At 38.9% G+C, this 13,876-nt stretch overlaps 1 protein-coding gene across 3 annotated transcripts in view; it reads left to right on the forward strand.

The window, feature by feature from the left end:
• Window positions 1–13,876, forward strand: part of LOC106572669 (histone-lysine N-methyltransferase 2D) — a 67,143-nt gene that overhangs the window by 14,200 nt on the left and 39,067 nt on the right. For all 3 annotated transcript variants that reach the window (XM_082962196.1, XM_082962194.1, XM_082962195.1), the window contains exons 17-21: window positions 2,002–2,111; window positions 2,198–2,245; window positions 2,367–2,543; window positions 2,847–3,029; window positions 3,316–3,456. In XM_082962196.1, the coding sequence (XP_082818322.1) occupies window positions 2,002–2,111; window positions 2,198–2,245; window positions 2,367–2,543; window positions 2,847–3,029; window positions 3,316–3,456 (659 nt within the window). The remainder of the gene's footprint in view (window positions 1–2,001; window positions 2,112–2,197; window positions 2,246–2,366; window positions 2,544–2,846; window positions 3,030–3,315; window positions 3,457–13,876) is intronic.

Consider the following 13,876-nt stretch of genomic DNA (forward strand, 5'->3'; position numbering starts at 1 on the left):
GGTATCTTAACTCTTGGTAGAATGGATGAGTCTCCCATCTCCAAATGTGAAAGCTCTGTTGCTTGGTGTGTCACTCATATTTTGTACTTCTTTCATATTTAGTTCTCTGACATAGCTATCAAGCCATTTTGCACCACACACTGTCCGTGAACATGCAGTATCAATCACAGCAGATCCTAAGGATTCAACAATAATGATGTCAGTATCAGAAGCAGATTCATTTGAAAACAGTGTAATGTTACACTGCTCTCTCTCTGTGTTTTATATTTTCCTCTTAGTTTAACTTGTTCATTTTTATGAGGACAGTCTTTAACCCAATGTTAAGTGCTTTGACAAATAGCACATTTTGATCTCCTTCCATACCGGTCCAGTGGATTTGTGCCGGGAAATGGCGCCCTCGTCTGGTTGTCTTGAGGACGTGACTTGTTGGCGCCTTTTCCCTGCTGCTCAGTGTAATATGCTGCGTCACTCATCTGTTATTGGCCCGACAGACGTAATTTCACCCCCCAAAAATTATAGTGCCGACAAAAGTCAGCACAGTACAAGCAGTCAAAGCCAACTGTTTCTCCCTACCATCCAGACAGGCAGTATCTTGCAACTTAAAAGCTAACACTGCATCCGGGAGAACCATGTCGTACTTGCGCATCCTATTGTACCTCTGTTCCAAATCAATTATGTAGTCCGTCATTGCAACCAAAATATCTCTCGTAACACTGGCAAAGTTTGAAAATGCCTCGTAGGCACGGTCTTTCTCTTCTTTAAGAAATACAGAATCCAGTGCTCTTATCAGTTCTCATACCATCAACCTTGTTCAAATCCTCCAGGGATATTTCCAGTGCTCTGATCAGTTCTCATACCATCAACCTTGTTCAAATCCTCCAGGGATATTTCCAGTGCTCTGATCAGTTCTCATACCATCAACCTTGATCAAATCCTCCAGGGATATTTCCAGTGCTCTGATCAGTTCTCATACCATCAACCTTGATCAAATCCTCCAGGGATATTTCCAGTGCTCTGATCAGTTCTCATACCATCAACCTTGTTCAAATCCTCCAGGGATATTTCCAGTGCTCTGATCAGTTCTCATACCATCAACCTTGTTCAAATCCTCCAGGGATATTTCCAGTGCTCTGATCAGTTCTCATACCATCAACCTTGTTCAAATCCTCCAGGGATATTTCCAGTGCTCTGATCAGTTCTCATACCATCAACCTTGTTCAAATCCTCCAGGGATATTTCCAGTGCTCTGATCAGTTCTCATACCATCAACCTTGTTCAAATCCTCCAGGGATATTTCCAGTGCTCTGATCAGTTCTCATACCATCAACCTTGTTCAAATCCTCCAGGGATATTTCCAGTGCTCTGATCAGTTCTCATACCATCAACCTTGTTCAAATCCTCCAGGGATATTTCCAGTGCTCTGATCAGTTCTCATACCATCAACCTTGTTCAAATCCTCCAGGGATATTTCCAGTGCTCTGATCAGTTCTCATACCATCAACCTTGTTCAAATCCTCCAGGGATATTTCCAGTGCTCTGATCAGTTCTCATACCATCAACCTTGATCAAATCCTCCAGGGATATTTCCAGTGCTGTATCTCGCGCTCTTCCCTCGAGCGATAATACCACCGCTAGTGCTTGCTTTTTCTCGTCCAGATTAGTAACCCGTGTTCAGCTTCCAAGTCCAATTTTCATATGACCTCTTCTCGTCAAAGCGAGGGCGCCCATTTGTAGTTATTAGCCATCCTCTGTTACCAATGTTATCTTCAAATGACACAACTGGGTTCCAGTTTAACAACATATTTCCACAGTACATAGTCACCTTCACACTCCAGCCAGGTCCATCTCCAGTGAGACTACGGCGCAGGCGTACTAATAAGAGTGATAGCACCGTACTAACAGAAATATAGGGATACTTAACACATGGTTCTTGAAGTTTCAAACCATGTTAATGTTTTATCGGAATAAGAGCTCTATCCTGCATCGTCTCTCTTCGTGCAGGTGGGTGCACGCTGTGTGTGAGAGTCTGTACACTGAGGACGAGGTGGAGCAGGCCTCTGATGAGGGCTTTGCTTGCACATCCTGCACTCCCTACGTCCCCAAACCCATAGGTAAGTCTATCAACTTAAAACATATGAATAAAAAAGTTGAACGTTCAGTGACTTGTGGATTTCTCACACTGCTTCTCTGTCTGCAGTAACGGTGGATTCAACCTACATGACAGCCATGAAGATAAAAGAACCAGGTACGTTTTTCCTCCCCAGTTTGTAATTCAGCTAATCTTACTTACAACTTGGCATAGCATATTCACTGTTTGTATAGTTGGATATCACTCAATCTCCAAACACTTCCTCCTCCCCCTCTAGAGCCTCAGTTCTATCGGTTGGAGGGGGTGTGGCTGACCGAGACGGGCATGTCCCTGCTGCGCAGGATTTCCATGTCTCCCCTACACAAGAGACGGCAGCGGCGCTCTCGCCTGGGCATGCTGTGTGGCGACGGAGGACTCGACAGCATGGAGCTAAAGGACGGGGACGAGGGAAAAGGTGGGCCTTGACATTCCTTTCTCCTCTTTCCACGATTTAACTGTCCAAGTGACGGGGTTGTAAAGGAGAAGGATGAAGTCGGTTGCCCTTTGATACTGATCTATGGTCAGATTTGTATTTTTTCCCCCTAATGGATAAGAGTAGGGTTTGGTAAGCTATCTGATCCCAGAACTGACCAACTTCTACCCACTGTGTCTACTTGCTTTAACAGGTCTCCTTGGATACACTACATCAGGCATGTATTTGACTACCCACCCTGCCTTACCCTCTGAATTGACCTTTAATCCTGATTTGTTGTTCAAGGCTGTGGGGAGCCCATGGAGTGTGAGCCAGGAGTTCCTGGTGTAAAACAGGAGCCTTCAGGGAGCCCAGACAGGGAGCTGGGAGCAGAGGGAGGTGCTGAGGGTATGGAGGAGGGCCTCCTCAAAGGAGGAGTAGAGGAGACGGACGAGGGAAAGAAGAGGAAGAGGAAACCCTACAGACCAGGTCAGAGGTCAACTCTTATTAAACATCTTGGGTGAAATGGTATCTGTTTTCTTTGATTTGCTTGATTTGAGTTTGCCTGGTGCAATGGAACTAATGAAATGTCCTGAAAGTGCAAGTCTGGCACTCCACGTTTTTCAAAGAAAACAGCTACTATTAGAGCCAGGTCTGTCCAACAGACCCCTGTAGTGAAAGGATATCATTTGTCACTGCTCTATGACGGTCACATTCAAGCCAACTGCAATTCAACGTTTGAAATGGACTTTTTTTACATTTTTATCTCCTGCAGGGATCGGTGGCTTTATGGTGCGTCAGAGAAAGTGTCACACACGGATGAAGAAGGGTCTGTTCCCCCATCTGTCTCACCTGGCTGGAGATGGAACTGTTACAACAGACAGACCCACAAGAGAGAAGCCTGCCCTAGAAGAAGGCAAGTTACAGAAGACATCTTAGTCAGAACATTTCAGTGTTTGACCACTATCTGTTAGAGGTCAAATTATAATTTCGTCAAGGAATATGATAAACCTTTGACGACCACTGCGGGAGTAAGTGTTTTCACTCATGTGTTTTAATGTGTCATCCTCCGGGATTCAAATGTTTATCGTGTGGATCTATGATTTATTTGTAGCCAATGTTCCCTCTAAGCTGCGCGCAGTAGCCCCGAGACTGCTGCGCAGAAATATCAGCCCACAGTGAGAAGCACGAGATTCAACTTCACTCAACTTTCTAGAGCAGTGGAACAAGGAACGCCTTGGAGAATCTCCAAATATTTCTGTAAAAAACAGCAACGATAAGGCCTTGTTCTTATTTTTGGTTTTATTCGTCTGTCTGGTGGTAGGTGCACCTGATTCAGCTGCCCTGCACTGGGTAGGCCAACTGTTGCCTTTTTGAACCATTTCATGTGTCTGAAGGTACAAACTCTGCCTTTCCGGTGGGTCCAGATATGAAATCAAGTGCACTAGAAAATAAAGGAAAGCCGCACACTCTAAGAGCTCAGATGCAAAAATGTAATAACCAACGTTTCGACAGCGAAGCTGTCTTCATCAGGGTATCACCAAACACTGCGAGATGAGTCATTTATATAGTGTCAAGAGACACACAGGTGTTTGTAATCATGGCCAAGTATGGCCTAATATCATTGGTTAACTCAAATATTTTAAAAAATGGCATACAAAGAACATACAAAAAGACTAACAAATGGATAGCATACGATCATAGCATTTGTAGTCTAAAATGTATCTAACAAACAATTACAATGGCAAAATCACAATTATCACAAGAATGGCTTCAGATCAAAGTCTATGTTGAGACCGAAGGGAGCAAGGGTCTTTAAATTAAAGATCCAGGCAGCCTCTCGTTTTAACAATAAATTATCAAGGTCACCCCATCTCCTCGCGAGGGTGACATGTTCGATACCAATATAACGCAGAGACGAAATCGGATGGTTTGCTTCCAAAAAGTGGGCCGCAACTGGGTAAGTTAAGTTTTTGCACCTAATGGTGCTACGATGCTCTGAGATGCGTACTTTTAATTCACGCTTTGTTTTACCCACATAATTTTTACCACAAGGACAAGTTATAAGATAAATAACTGCCTTAGTGGAACACGTAATAACACCTTTAATTGGGATAGATTTCCCTGTTTGGGGGTGTTTGAAGGATCTACATTTATAAGTGCCATTGCATTGAGCACAGCCATTACACTTGTAATTTCCATCCAGTAGGGGCGCAAATAGGCGTTGTTCAGGAATATCTTGGGGTGGTAAATCAGAGTGTACCAATTGGTCTCTGGGATTTCTTCCCCGCGAGAATACGACCAGGGGAAGATCAGAAAACACATTAACGAGACTATCATCATATTTCAGAATGTGCCAATGTTTGTGAACGATTCCTTTAATTTGTTCAGAGCACTTTGAATAGCGGGTAGTGAGAACGCAAGAATGCGTCTTTTTGCGAGACTGACCTTGAAAAAGGTCATGTTTTGTTTGGAATTTTCTCAATGGCAATATTAATCTGATCATTGTTGTACCCCCTTTCCTTGAACTTATCCTGAGTCTCAGCCATATTTCTGTCAATCTGATTGTTTAATACAAATTCTTTTGATTCGACAGAATTGGCTGTAGGGCAAACTGTTTTTCAAGGGAAGTGGGTGACAACTATCAGCCCTCAACAAACTGTTACGATCAGTAGGTTTCCTGTAAAGATCAGTGTATAAAACATTATCTTCACACAAGATCAGAAGATCAAGAAAACTGATTTGACGTGTATCAGATTGCATAGTAAATCTCAAATGTTCAGAACAGGAGTTAAGAAAAGCATAAAACTCTGCCTTTCCGGTGGGTCCAGATATGAAATCAAGTGCACCATAGGCCTATCGCTGGCCAATCAGATGACCGTGTCTGCAGTAACGTAGCAGGTATTAAAAAAAAGCTGCAGCAAAGTTGATACTGTGAGATTTCTAAATGTTTAAAACCAGACTAGAGAGACTGTCAACGAATACAGTAAAGATCTACTGTTTCTAAATGTTTAAAACCAGACTAGAGAGACTGTCAACGAATACAGTAAAGATCTACTGTTTCTAAATGTTTAAAACCAGACTAGAGAGAGACTGTCAACGAATACAGTAAAGATCTACTTTTTCTAAACATTTAAAACCAGACTAGAGAGACTGTCAACGAATACAGTAAAGATCTACTGTTTCTAGATGTTTAAAACCAGACTAGAGAGACTGTCAACGAATACAGTAAAGATCTACTGTTTCTAAATGTTTAAAACCAGACTAGAGAGAGACTGTCAACGAATACAGTAAAGATCTACTGTTTCTAAATGTTTAAAACCAGACTAGAGAGAGACTGTCAACGAATACAGTAAAGATCTACTGTTTCTAAATGTTTAAAACCAGACTAGAGAGACTGTCAACGAATACAGTAAAGATCTACTGTTTCTAAATGTTTAAAACCAGACTAGAGAGAGACTGTCAACGAATACAGTAAAGATCTACTGTTTCTAAATGTTTAAAACCAGACTAGAGAGAGACTGTCAACGAATACAGTAAAGATCTACTGTTTCTAAACGTTTAAAACCAGACTAGAGAGACTGTCAACGAATACAGTAAAGATCTACTGTTTCTAAATGTTTAAAACCAGACTAGAGAGAGACTGTCAACGAATACAGTAAAGATCTACTGTTTCTAAATGTTTAAAACCAGACTAGAGAGACTGTCAACGAATACAGTAAAGATCTGCTGTTTCTAAACGTTTAAAACCAGACTAGAGAGAGACTCTCAACGAATACAGTAAAGATCTACTGTTTCTAAATGTTTAAAACCAGACTAGAGAGAGACTGTCAACGAATACAGTAAAGATCTACTGTTTCTAAACGTTTAAAACCAGACTAGAGAGACTGTCAACGAATACAGTAAAGATCTACTGTTTCTAAATGTTTAAAACCAGACTAGAGAGAGACTGTCAACGAATACAGTAAAGATCTACTGTTTCTAAATGTTTAAAACCAGTCTAGAGAGACTGTCAACGAATACAGTAAAGATCTACTGTTTCTAAATGTTTAAAACCAGACTAGAGAGAGACTGTCAACGAATACAGTAAAGATCTACTGTTTCTAAATGTTTAAAACCAGACTAGAGAGAGACTGTCAACGAATACAGTAAAGATCTACTGTTTCTAAATGTTTAAAACCAGACTAGAGAGACTGTCAACGAATACAGTAAAGATCTACTGTTTCTAAATGTTTAAAACCAGACTAGAGAGACTGTCAACGAATACAGTAAAGATCTACTGTTTCTAAATGTTTAAAACCAGACTAGAGAGAGACTGTCAACGAATACAGTAAAGATCTACTGTTTCTAAATGTTTAAAACCAGACTAGAGAGAGACTGTCAACGAATACAGTAAAGATCTACTGTTTCTAAACGTTTAAAACCAGACTAGAGAGACTGTCAACGAATACAGTAAAGATCTACTGTTTCTAAATGTTTAAAACCAGACTAGAGAGACTGTCAACGTAGACAGTAAAGATCTACTGTTTCTAAATGTTTAAAACCAGACTAGAGAGAGACTGTCAACGAATACAGTAAAGATCTACTGTTTCTAAATGTTTAAAACCAGACTAGAGAGAGACTGTCAACGAATACAGTAAAGATCTACTGTTTCTAAATGTTTAAAACCAGACTAGAGAGACTGTCAACGAATACAGTAAAGATCTACTGTTTCTAAATGTTTAAAACCAGACTAGAGAGACTGTCAACGAATACAGTAAAGATCTACTGTTTCTAAATGTTTAAAACCAGACTAGAGAGAGACTGTCAACGAATACAGTAAAGATCTACTGTTTCTAAATGTTTAAAACCAGACTAGAGAGAGACTGTCAACGAATACAGTAAAGATCTACTGTTTCTAAATGTTTAAAACCAGACTAGAGAGACTGTCAACGAATACAGTAAAGATCTACTGTTTCTAAACGTTTAAAACCAGACTAGAGAGACTGTCAACGAATACAGTAAAGATCTACTGTTTCTAGACGTTTAAAACCAGACTAGAGAGACTGTCAACGAATACAGTAAAGATCTACTGTTTCTAAATGTTTAAAACCAGACTAGAGAGAGACTGTCAACGAATACAGTAAAGAGCTGCTGTTTCTAAATGTTTAAAACCAGACTAGAGACTGTCAACGAATACAGTAAAGATCTACTGTTTCTAAATGTTTAAAACCAGACTAGAGACTGTCAACGAATACAGTAAAGATCTACTGTTTCTAAATGTTTAAAACCAGACTAGAGAGAGACTGTCAACGAATACAGTAAAGATCTACTGTTTCTAAACGTTTAAAACCAGACTAGAGAGAGACTGTCAACGAATACAGTAAAGATCTACTGTTTCTAAATGTTTAAAACCAGACTAGAGAGAGACTGTCAACAAATACAGTAAAGATCTACTGTTTCTAAATGTTTAAAACCAGACTAGAGAGAGAGTGTCAACGAATACAGTAAAGATCTACTGTTTCTAAATGTTTAAAACCAGACTAGACTGTCAACGAATACAGTAAAGATCTACTGTTTCTAAATGTTTAAAACCAGACTAGAGAGAGACTGTCAACGAATACAGTAAAGATCTACTGTTTCTAAATGTTTAAAACCAGTCTAGAGAGAGACTGTCAACGAATACAGTAAAGATCTACTGTTTCTAAATGTTTAAAACCAGACTAGAGAGACTGTCAACGAATACAGTAAAGATCTGCTGTTTCTAAATGTTTAAAACCAGACTAGAGAGACTGTCAACGAATACAGTAAAGATCTGCTGTTTCTAAATGTTTAAAACCAGACTAGAGAGACTGTCAATGAATACAGTAAAGATCTACTGTTTCTAAACGTTTAAAACCAGACTAGAGAGACTGTCAACGAATACAGTAAAGATCTACTGTTTCTAAACGTTTAAAACCAGACTAGAGAGAGACTGTCAACGAATACAGTAAAGATCTACTGTTTCTAAATGTTTAAAACCAGACTAGAGAGACTGTCAACGAATACAGTAAAGATCTACTGTTTCTAAATGTTTAAAACCAGACTAGAGAGACTGTCAACGAATACAGTAAAGATCTACTGTTTCTAAATGTTTAAAACCAGACTAGAGAGAGACTGTCAACGAATACAGTAAAGATCTACTGTTTCTAGACGTTTAAAACCAGACTAGAGACTGTCAACGAATACAGTAAAGATCTACTGTTTCTAAATGTTTAAAACCAGACTAGAGAGACTGTCAACGTAGACAGTAAAGATCTACTGTTTCTAAATGTTTAAAACCAGACTAGAGAGAGACTGTCAACGAATACAGTAAAGATCTACTGTTTCTAAATGTTTAAAACCAGACTAGAGAGACTGTCAACGAATACAGTAAAGATCTACTGTTTCTAAATGTTTAAAACCAGACTAGAGAGACTGTCAACGAATACAGTAAAGATCTACTGTTTCTAAACGTTTAAAACCAGACTAGAGAGAGACTGTCAACAAATACAGTAAAGATCTACTGTTTCTAGACGTTTAAAACCAGACTAGAGAGACTGTCAACGAATACAGTAAAGATCTACTGTTTCTAAATGTTTAAAACCAGACTAGAGAGAGACTGTCAACGAATACAGTAAAGAGCTGCTGTTTCTAAATGTTTAAAACCAGACTAGAGACTGTCAACGAATACAGTAAAGATCTACTGTTTCTAAATGTTTAAAACCAGACTAGAGACTGTCAACGAATACAGATCTACAGATCTACTGTTTCTAAATGTTTAAAACCAGACTAGAGAGACTGTCAACGAATACAGTAAAGATCTACTGTTTCTAAACGTTTAAAACCAGACTAGAGAGAGACTGTCAACGAATACAGTAAAGATCTACTGTTTCTAAATGTTTAAAACCAGACTAGAGAGACTGTCAACGTAGACAGTAAAGATCTACTGTTTCTAAATGTTTAAAACCAGACTAGAGAGAGACTGTCAACGAATACAGTAAAGATCTACTGTTTCTAAATGTTTAAAACCAGACTAGAGAGACTGTCAACGAATACAGTAAAGATCTACTGTTTCTAAATGTTTAAAACCAGACTAGAGAGAGACTGTCAACGAATACAGTAAAGATCTACTGTTTCTAAATGTTTAAAACCAGACTAGAGAGACTGTCAACGAATACAGTAAAGATCTACTGTTTCTAAATGTTTAAAACCAGACTAGAGAGAGACTGTCAACGAATACAGTAAAGATCTACTGTTTCTAAACATTTAAAACCAGACTAGAGACTGTCAACGAATACAGTAAAGATCTACTGTTTCTAAACATTTAAAACCAGACTAGAGAGAGACTGTCTACGAATACAGTAAAGATCTACTATTTCTAAATGTTGAAAACCAGACTAGAGAGAGACTGTCAACGAATACAGATCTACAGATCTACTGTTTCTAAATGTTTAAAACCAGACTAGAGAGACTGTCAACGAATACAGTAAAGATCTACTGTTTCTAAATGTTTAAAACCAGACTAGAGAGACTGTCAACGAATACAGTAAAGATCTACTGTTTCTAAATGTTTAAAACCAGACTAGAGAGAGATTGTCAACGAATACAGTAAAGATCTACTGTTTCTAAATGTTTAAAACCAGACTAGAGAGAGACTGTCAACGAATACAGTAAAGATCTACTGTTTCTAAATGTTTAAAACCAGACTAGAGAGAGACTGTCAACGAATACAGTAAAGATCTACTGTTTCTAAATGTTTAAAACCAGACTAGAGAGACTGTCAACGAATACAGTAAAGATCTACTGTTTCTAAATGTTTAAAACCAGACTAGAGACTGTCAATGAATACAGTAAAGAGCTGCTGTTTTTATGACTGAGTTCATGTTTAAGTTCTTACTCAGCACTGTCAACACTTTGTATTCAACACTTTGTATTCAACACTTTGTATTCAACAATTTTATAAGACATAAAATGCACGTTCTTCCTATTTCCACTCAGCGCTTCAACAAGCACTGCAGCAGTAATGAATGAATAGGAAAGTCTATCTTTAGGTTAGCATTGATGTTAATATTAGCGGCTTGGGTCTTTTTTTAATATCGAGGAATAATATTTATCTGTTCATAGGAGTAACAACATGAATTTGTGCATGAGGCAGAAATAATGTGGTGCGACTCGAGTTTGGCCATCAGCTGGAAGACCGTCCCTTTTTGGTCTGTCAGTGGAGGACAGGGAGACTGGAGGGATGTTGACAGGCGGACTCTCAGTCTGCTGCTCTCTCCCTCCACTGAGACTGAACATCAGATACAGGCACCATCAGCCCAGTAAAATAAAAAAATAATTATAAAAATGTATGTTCACTCAGCTGTGCCTCACAAGTAATACAGCAACAGATCTATTACCGGTGTGATCATATAGCCTACCTCAAATTTAGAAATATCTATATTTTTAAATGTCCTGAACAACAATGCATTGGCAGGGCAATTCAAGCAAAGCCAATATGTGGTGATAATGTATTAGGCCTATAGCTTACTGCACAAACCTAATTTCTACAGTACTGTTTTTAATTGGTTAATGTTGCATAGGCTTGCATTTTGACTCAAAGTGATCTTGACTCAGAAAATGTTGGTGACCACTGTTCTAGAGTTTCCCCTGTTAACACCATCAACGTTTCCCTTTACTGAGGCAATTGGAACATGCAATATTAGCCGCTTTCAATGCAACATACCGAAACAAAACGAACTATGCAAGAGGTTTTGTTGTAGGCAGAAAGAATCCTACTCCGATGTTATCTCATTGACCCGCACTACTCAGCCCGTACTCTACACAGACCAGTGTGGCATGAACAGTCAGAGCTGCAGTAGGCCTATATGCAAATAGACCATTGCCATATATGGATTTGTGCCATTTTATTTTGAACTGGACTGTGTTTACAGCATGAGCAGGTGTGAGTAGATGTGCATGCTTTGAGATCAAAGTGAGAGCTGCATCTAGCCACGTGCACATTTTGTTCATATCCTTTGCTAGTTAGTAGTTATTAGCCCAGAAATAGATCATTTGTAGTCAGCAATAGGAGTGATTGTTTCCTTCAAGAGCACAAAACGTGTACATCTTTGAAAAGCGAGTCAGGTAAAGATAATTTTGTTTTGGTCTTAAAGGGGCAGTGTTGTAGTTTGAGACAGGCTTGAATAAGCTAAGTAGCCAGTAGGCAGAGGGTAGAATAATTTATCTGATTCTCTGTGATAATGGTATGGGAATAATGAATTTTATTTTGTAAAGTGTTTTCTTGAATCAAACCACACAGCATTTTCAGTCACCTCCTTTTTTTTTTATATATATATATTTCTTACCTTTATTTAACTAGGCAAGTCAGTTAAGAACAAATTCTTACTTACAATGATGGCCTAGGAACAGTGGGTTAACTGCCTTGTTCAGGGGCAGAACGACAGATTTTTTTTCAGCTCGGGGATTCGATCTTGCAACCTTTCGGTTACAAGTCCAACGCTCTAACAGCTAGGCTACCTGCCGCTCCGTCCTTGTCTGAAGGACAAGTGGATAAACATGTTCATGTCAAGCCCTGCATGTTTTTTTCAAAAGTATCATGGAATGTAGGTCTACAATGAACACCACACATTGGCTGCTACTATAGGCTGAATGATAGAACAGCTATTTCCATGTTAAAATGTGATGGGATGCATTTTCTCTAGAGGTCGCACGATTATGATTTTTCAACGCCGATACCGATTATTGGAGGACCAAAAAAGGCCGTTACCGATTAATTGGCCTATTTATTTATTTATTTGTAATAATGACAATTACAACAATACTGAATGAACACTATTTTAACTTAATATAATACATCAATAAAATCAATTTAGCCTCAAATAAATAATGAAACATGTTCAATTTGGTATAAATAATGCAAAAACAAAGTGTTGGAGAAGAAAGTAAATGTGCAGTATGTGCCATGTAAAAAAGCTAACGTTTAAGTTCCTTGCTCAGAACATGAGACCATATGAAAGCTGGTGGTTCCTTTTAACATGAGTCTTCAATATTCCCAGGTAAGAAGTTTTAGGTTGTAGTTATTATAGGACTATTTCTCTCTACGATTTGTATTTCATATACCTTTGACTATTGGATGTTCTTATAGGCACTTTAGTATTGCCAGTGTAACAGTATAGCTTTCGTCCCTCTCCTCGCTCCTACCTGGGCTCGAACCAGGAACACATCGACAACAGCCACCCTCGAAGCAGCGTTACCCATGTAGAGGAAGGGGAACAACTACTCCAAGTCTCAGAGCGAGTGATGTTTGAAACGCTATTAGCGCGCACCCGGCTAACTAGCTAGCCATTTCACATCGGTTACACCAGCCTAATCTTGGGAGTTGACAGGCTTGAAGTCATAAACAGCTCAATGCATTGCGAAGGGCTGCTGGCAAAACGCACGAAAGTGCTATTTTGAATGAATGCTTACGAGCCTGCTGCTGCCTACCATCGCTCAGTCAGACTGCTCTATCAAATCATAGACTTAATTATAACATAATAACACACAGAAATATGAGCCTTAGGTCATTAATATGGTCGAATCCGAAAACTATAATCTCAAAAACAAAATGTTATTCCTGTTACATTGCACAACCTTCCGTGTTATGTCATAATTACGTAAAATTCCGACAAATTAGTTCGCAACGAGCCAGGCGGCCCAAACTGTTGCATATACCCCTGACTGCGTGCAATGAACGCAAAATGACACAATTTCACCTCGTTAATATTGCCTGCTAACCTGGAATTCTTTTAGCTAAATATGCAGGTTTAAAAATATATACTTCTGTGTATTGATTTTAAGAAAGGCATTGATGTTTATGGTTAGGTACAGTCGTGCAACGATTGTGCTTTTTTCGCAAATGTGCTTTTGTTAAATCATATATCATCCCCCGTTTGGCGAAGTCGGCTGTCTTTGTTAGGAAGAAATAGTCTTCACAGTTCGCAACGAGCCAGGCGGCCCAAACTGCTGCATATACCCTGACTCTGTTTGCAAGAGAAGTGACACATTTTCCGTAATTAAAAGAAATTCATGGTAGCAGGCAATATTAACTAAATATGCAGGTTTAAAAATATATACTTGTGTATTGATTTTAACAAAGGCATTGATGTTTATGGTTGGGGCAACGTGTACCTAAGCGATTATATGCAACGCAGGACAGGCTAGATAAACTAGTAATATCATCAACCATGTGTAGTTAACTAGTGGTTATGATTGATTGTTTTTTATAAGATAAGTTTAATGCTAGCTAGCAACTTACCTTGGCTTCTTACTGCATTCGCGTAACAGGCAGGCTC

Source organism: Salmo salar, chromosome 15 (genome assembly GCF_965601325.2).
Source record: "Salmo salar chromosome 15, fSalSal1, whole genome shotgun sequence".
Classification (NCBI taxonomy): domain Eukaryota; kingdom Metazoa; phylum Chordata; class Actinopteri; order Salmoniformes; family Salmonidae; genus Salmo; species Salmo salar.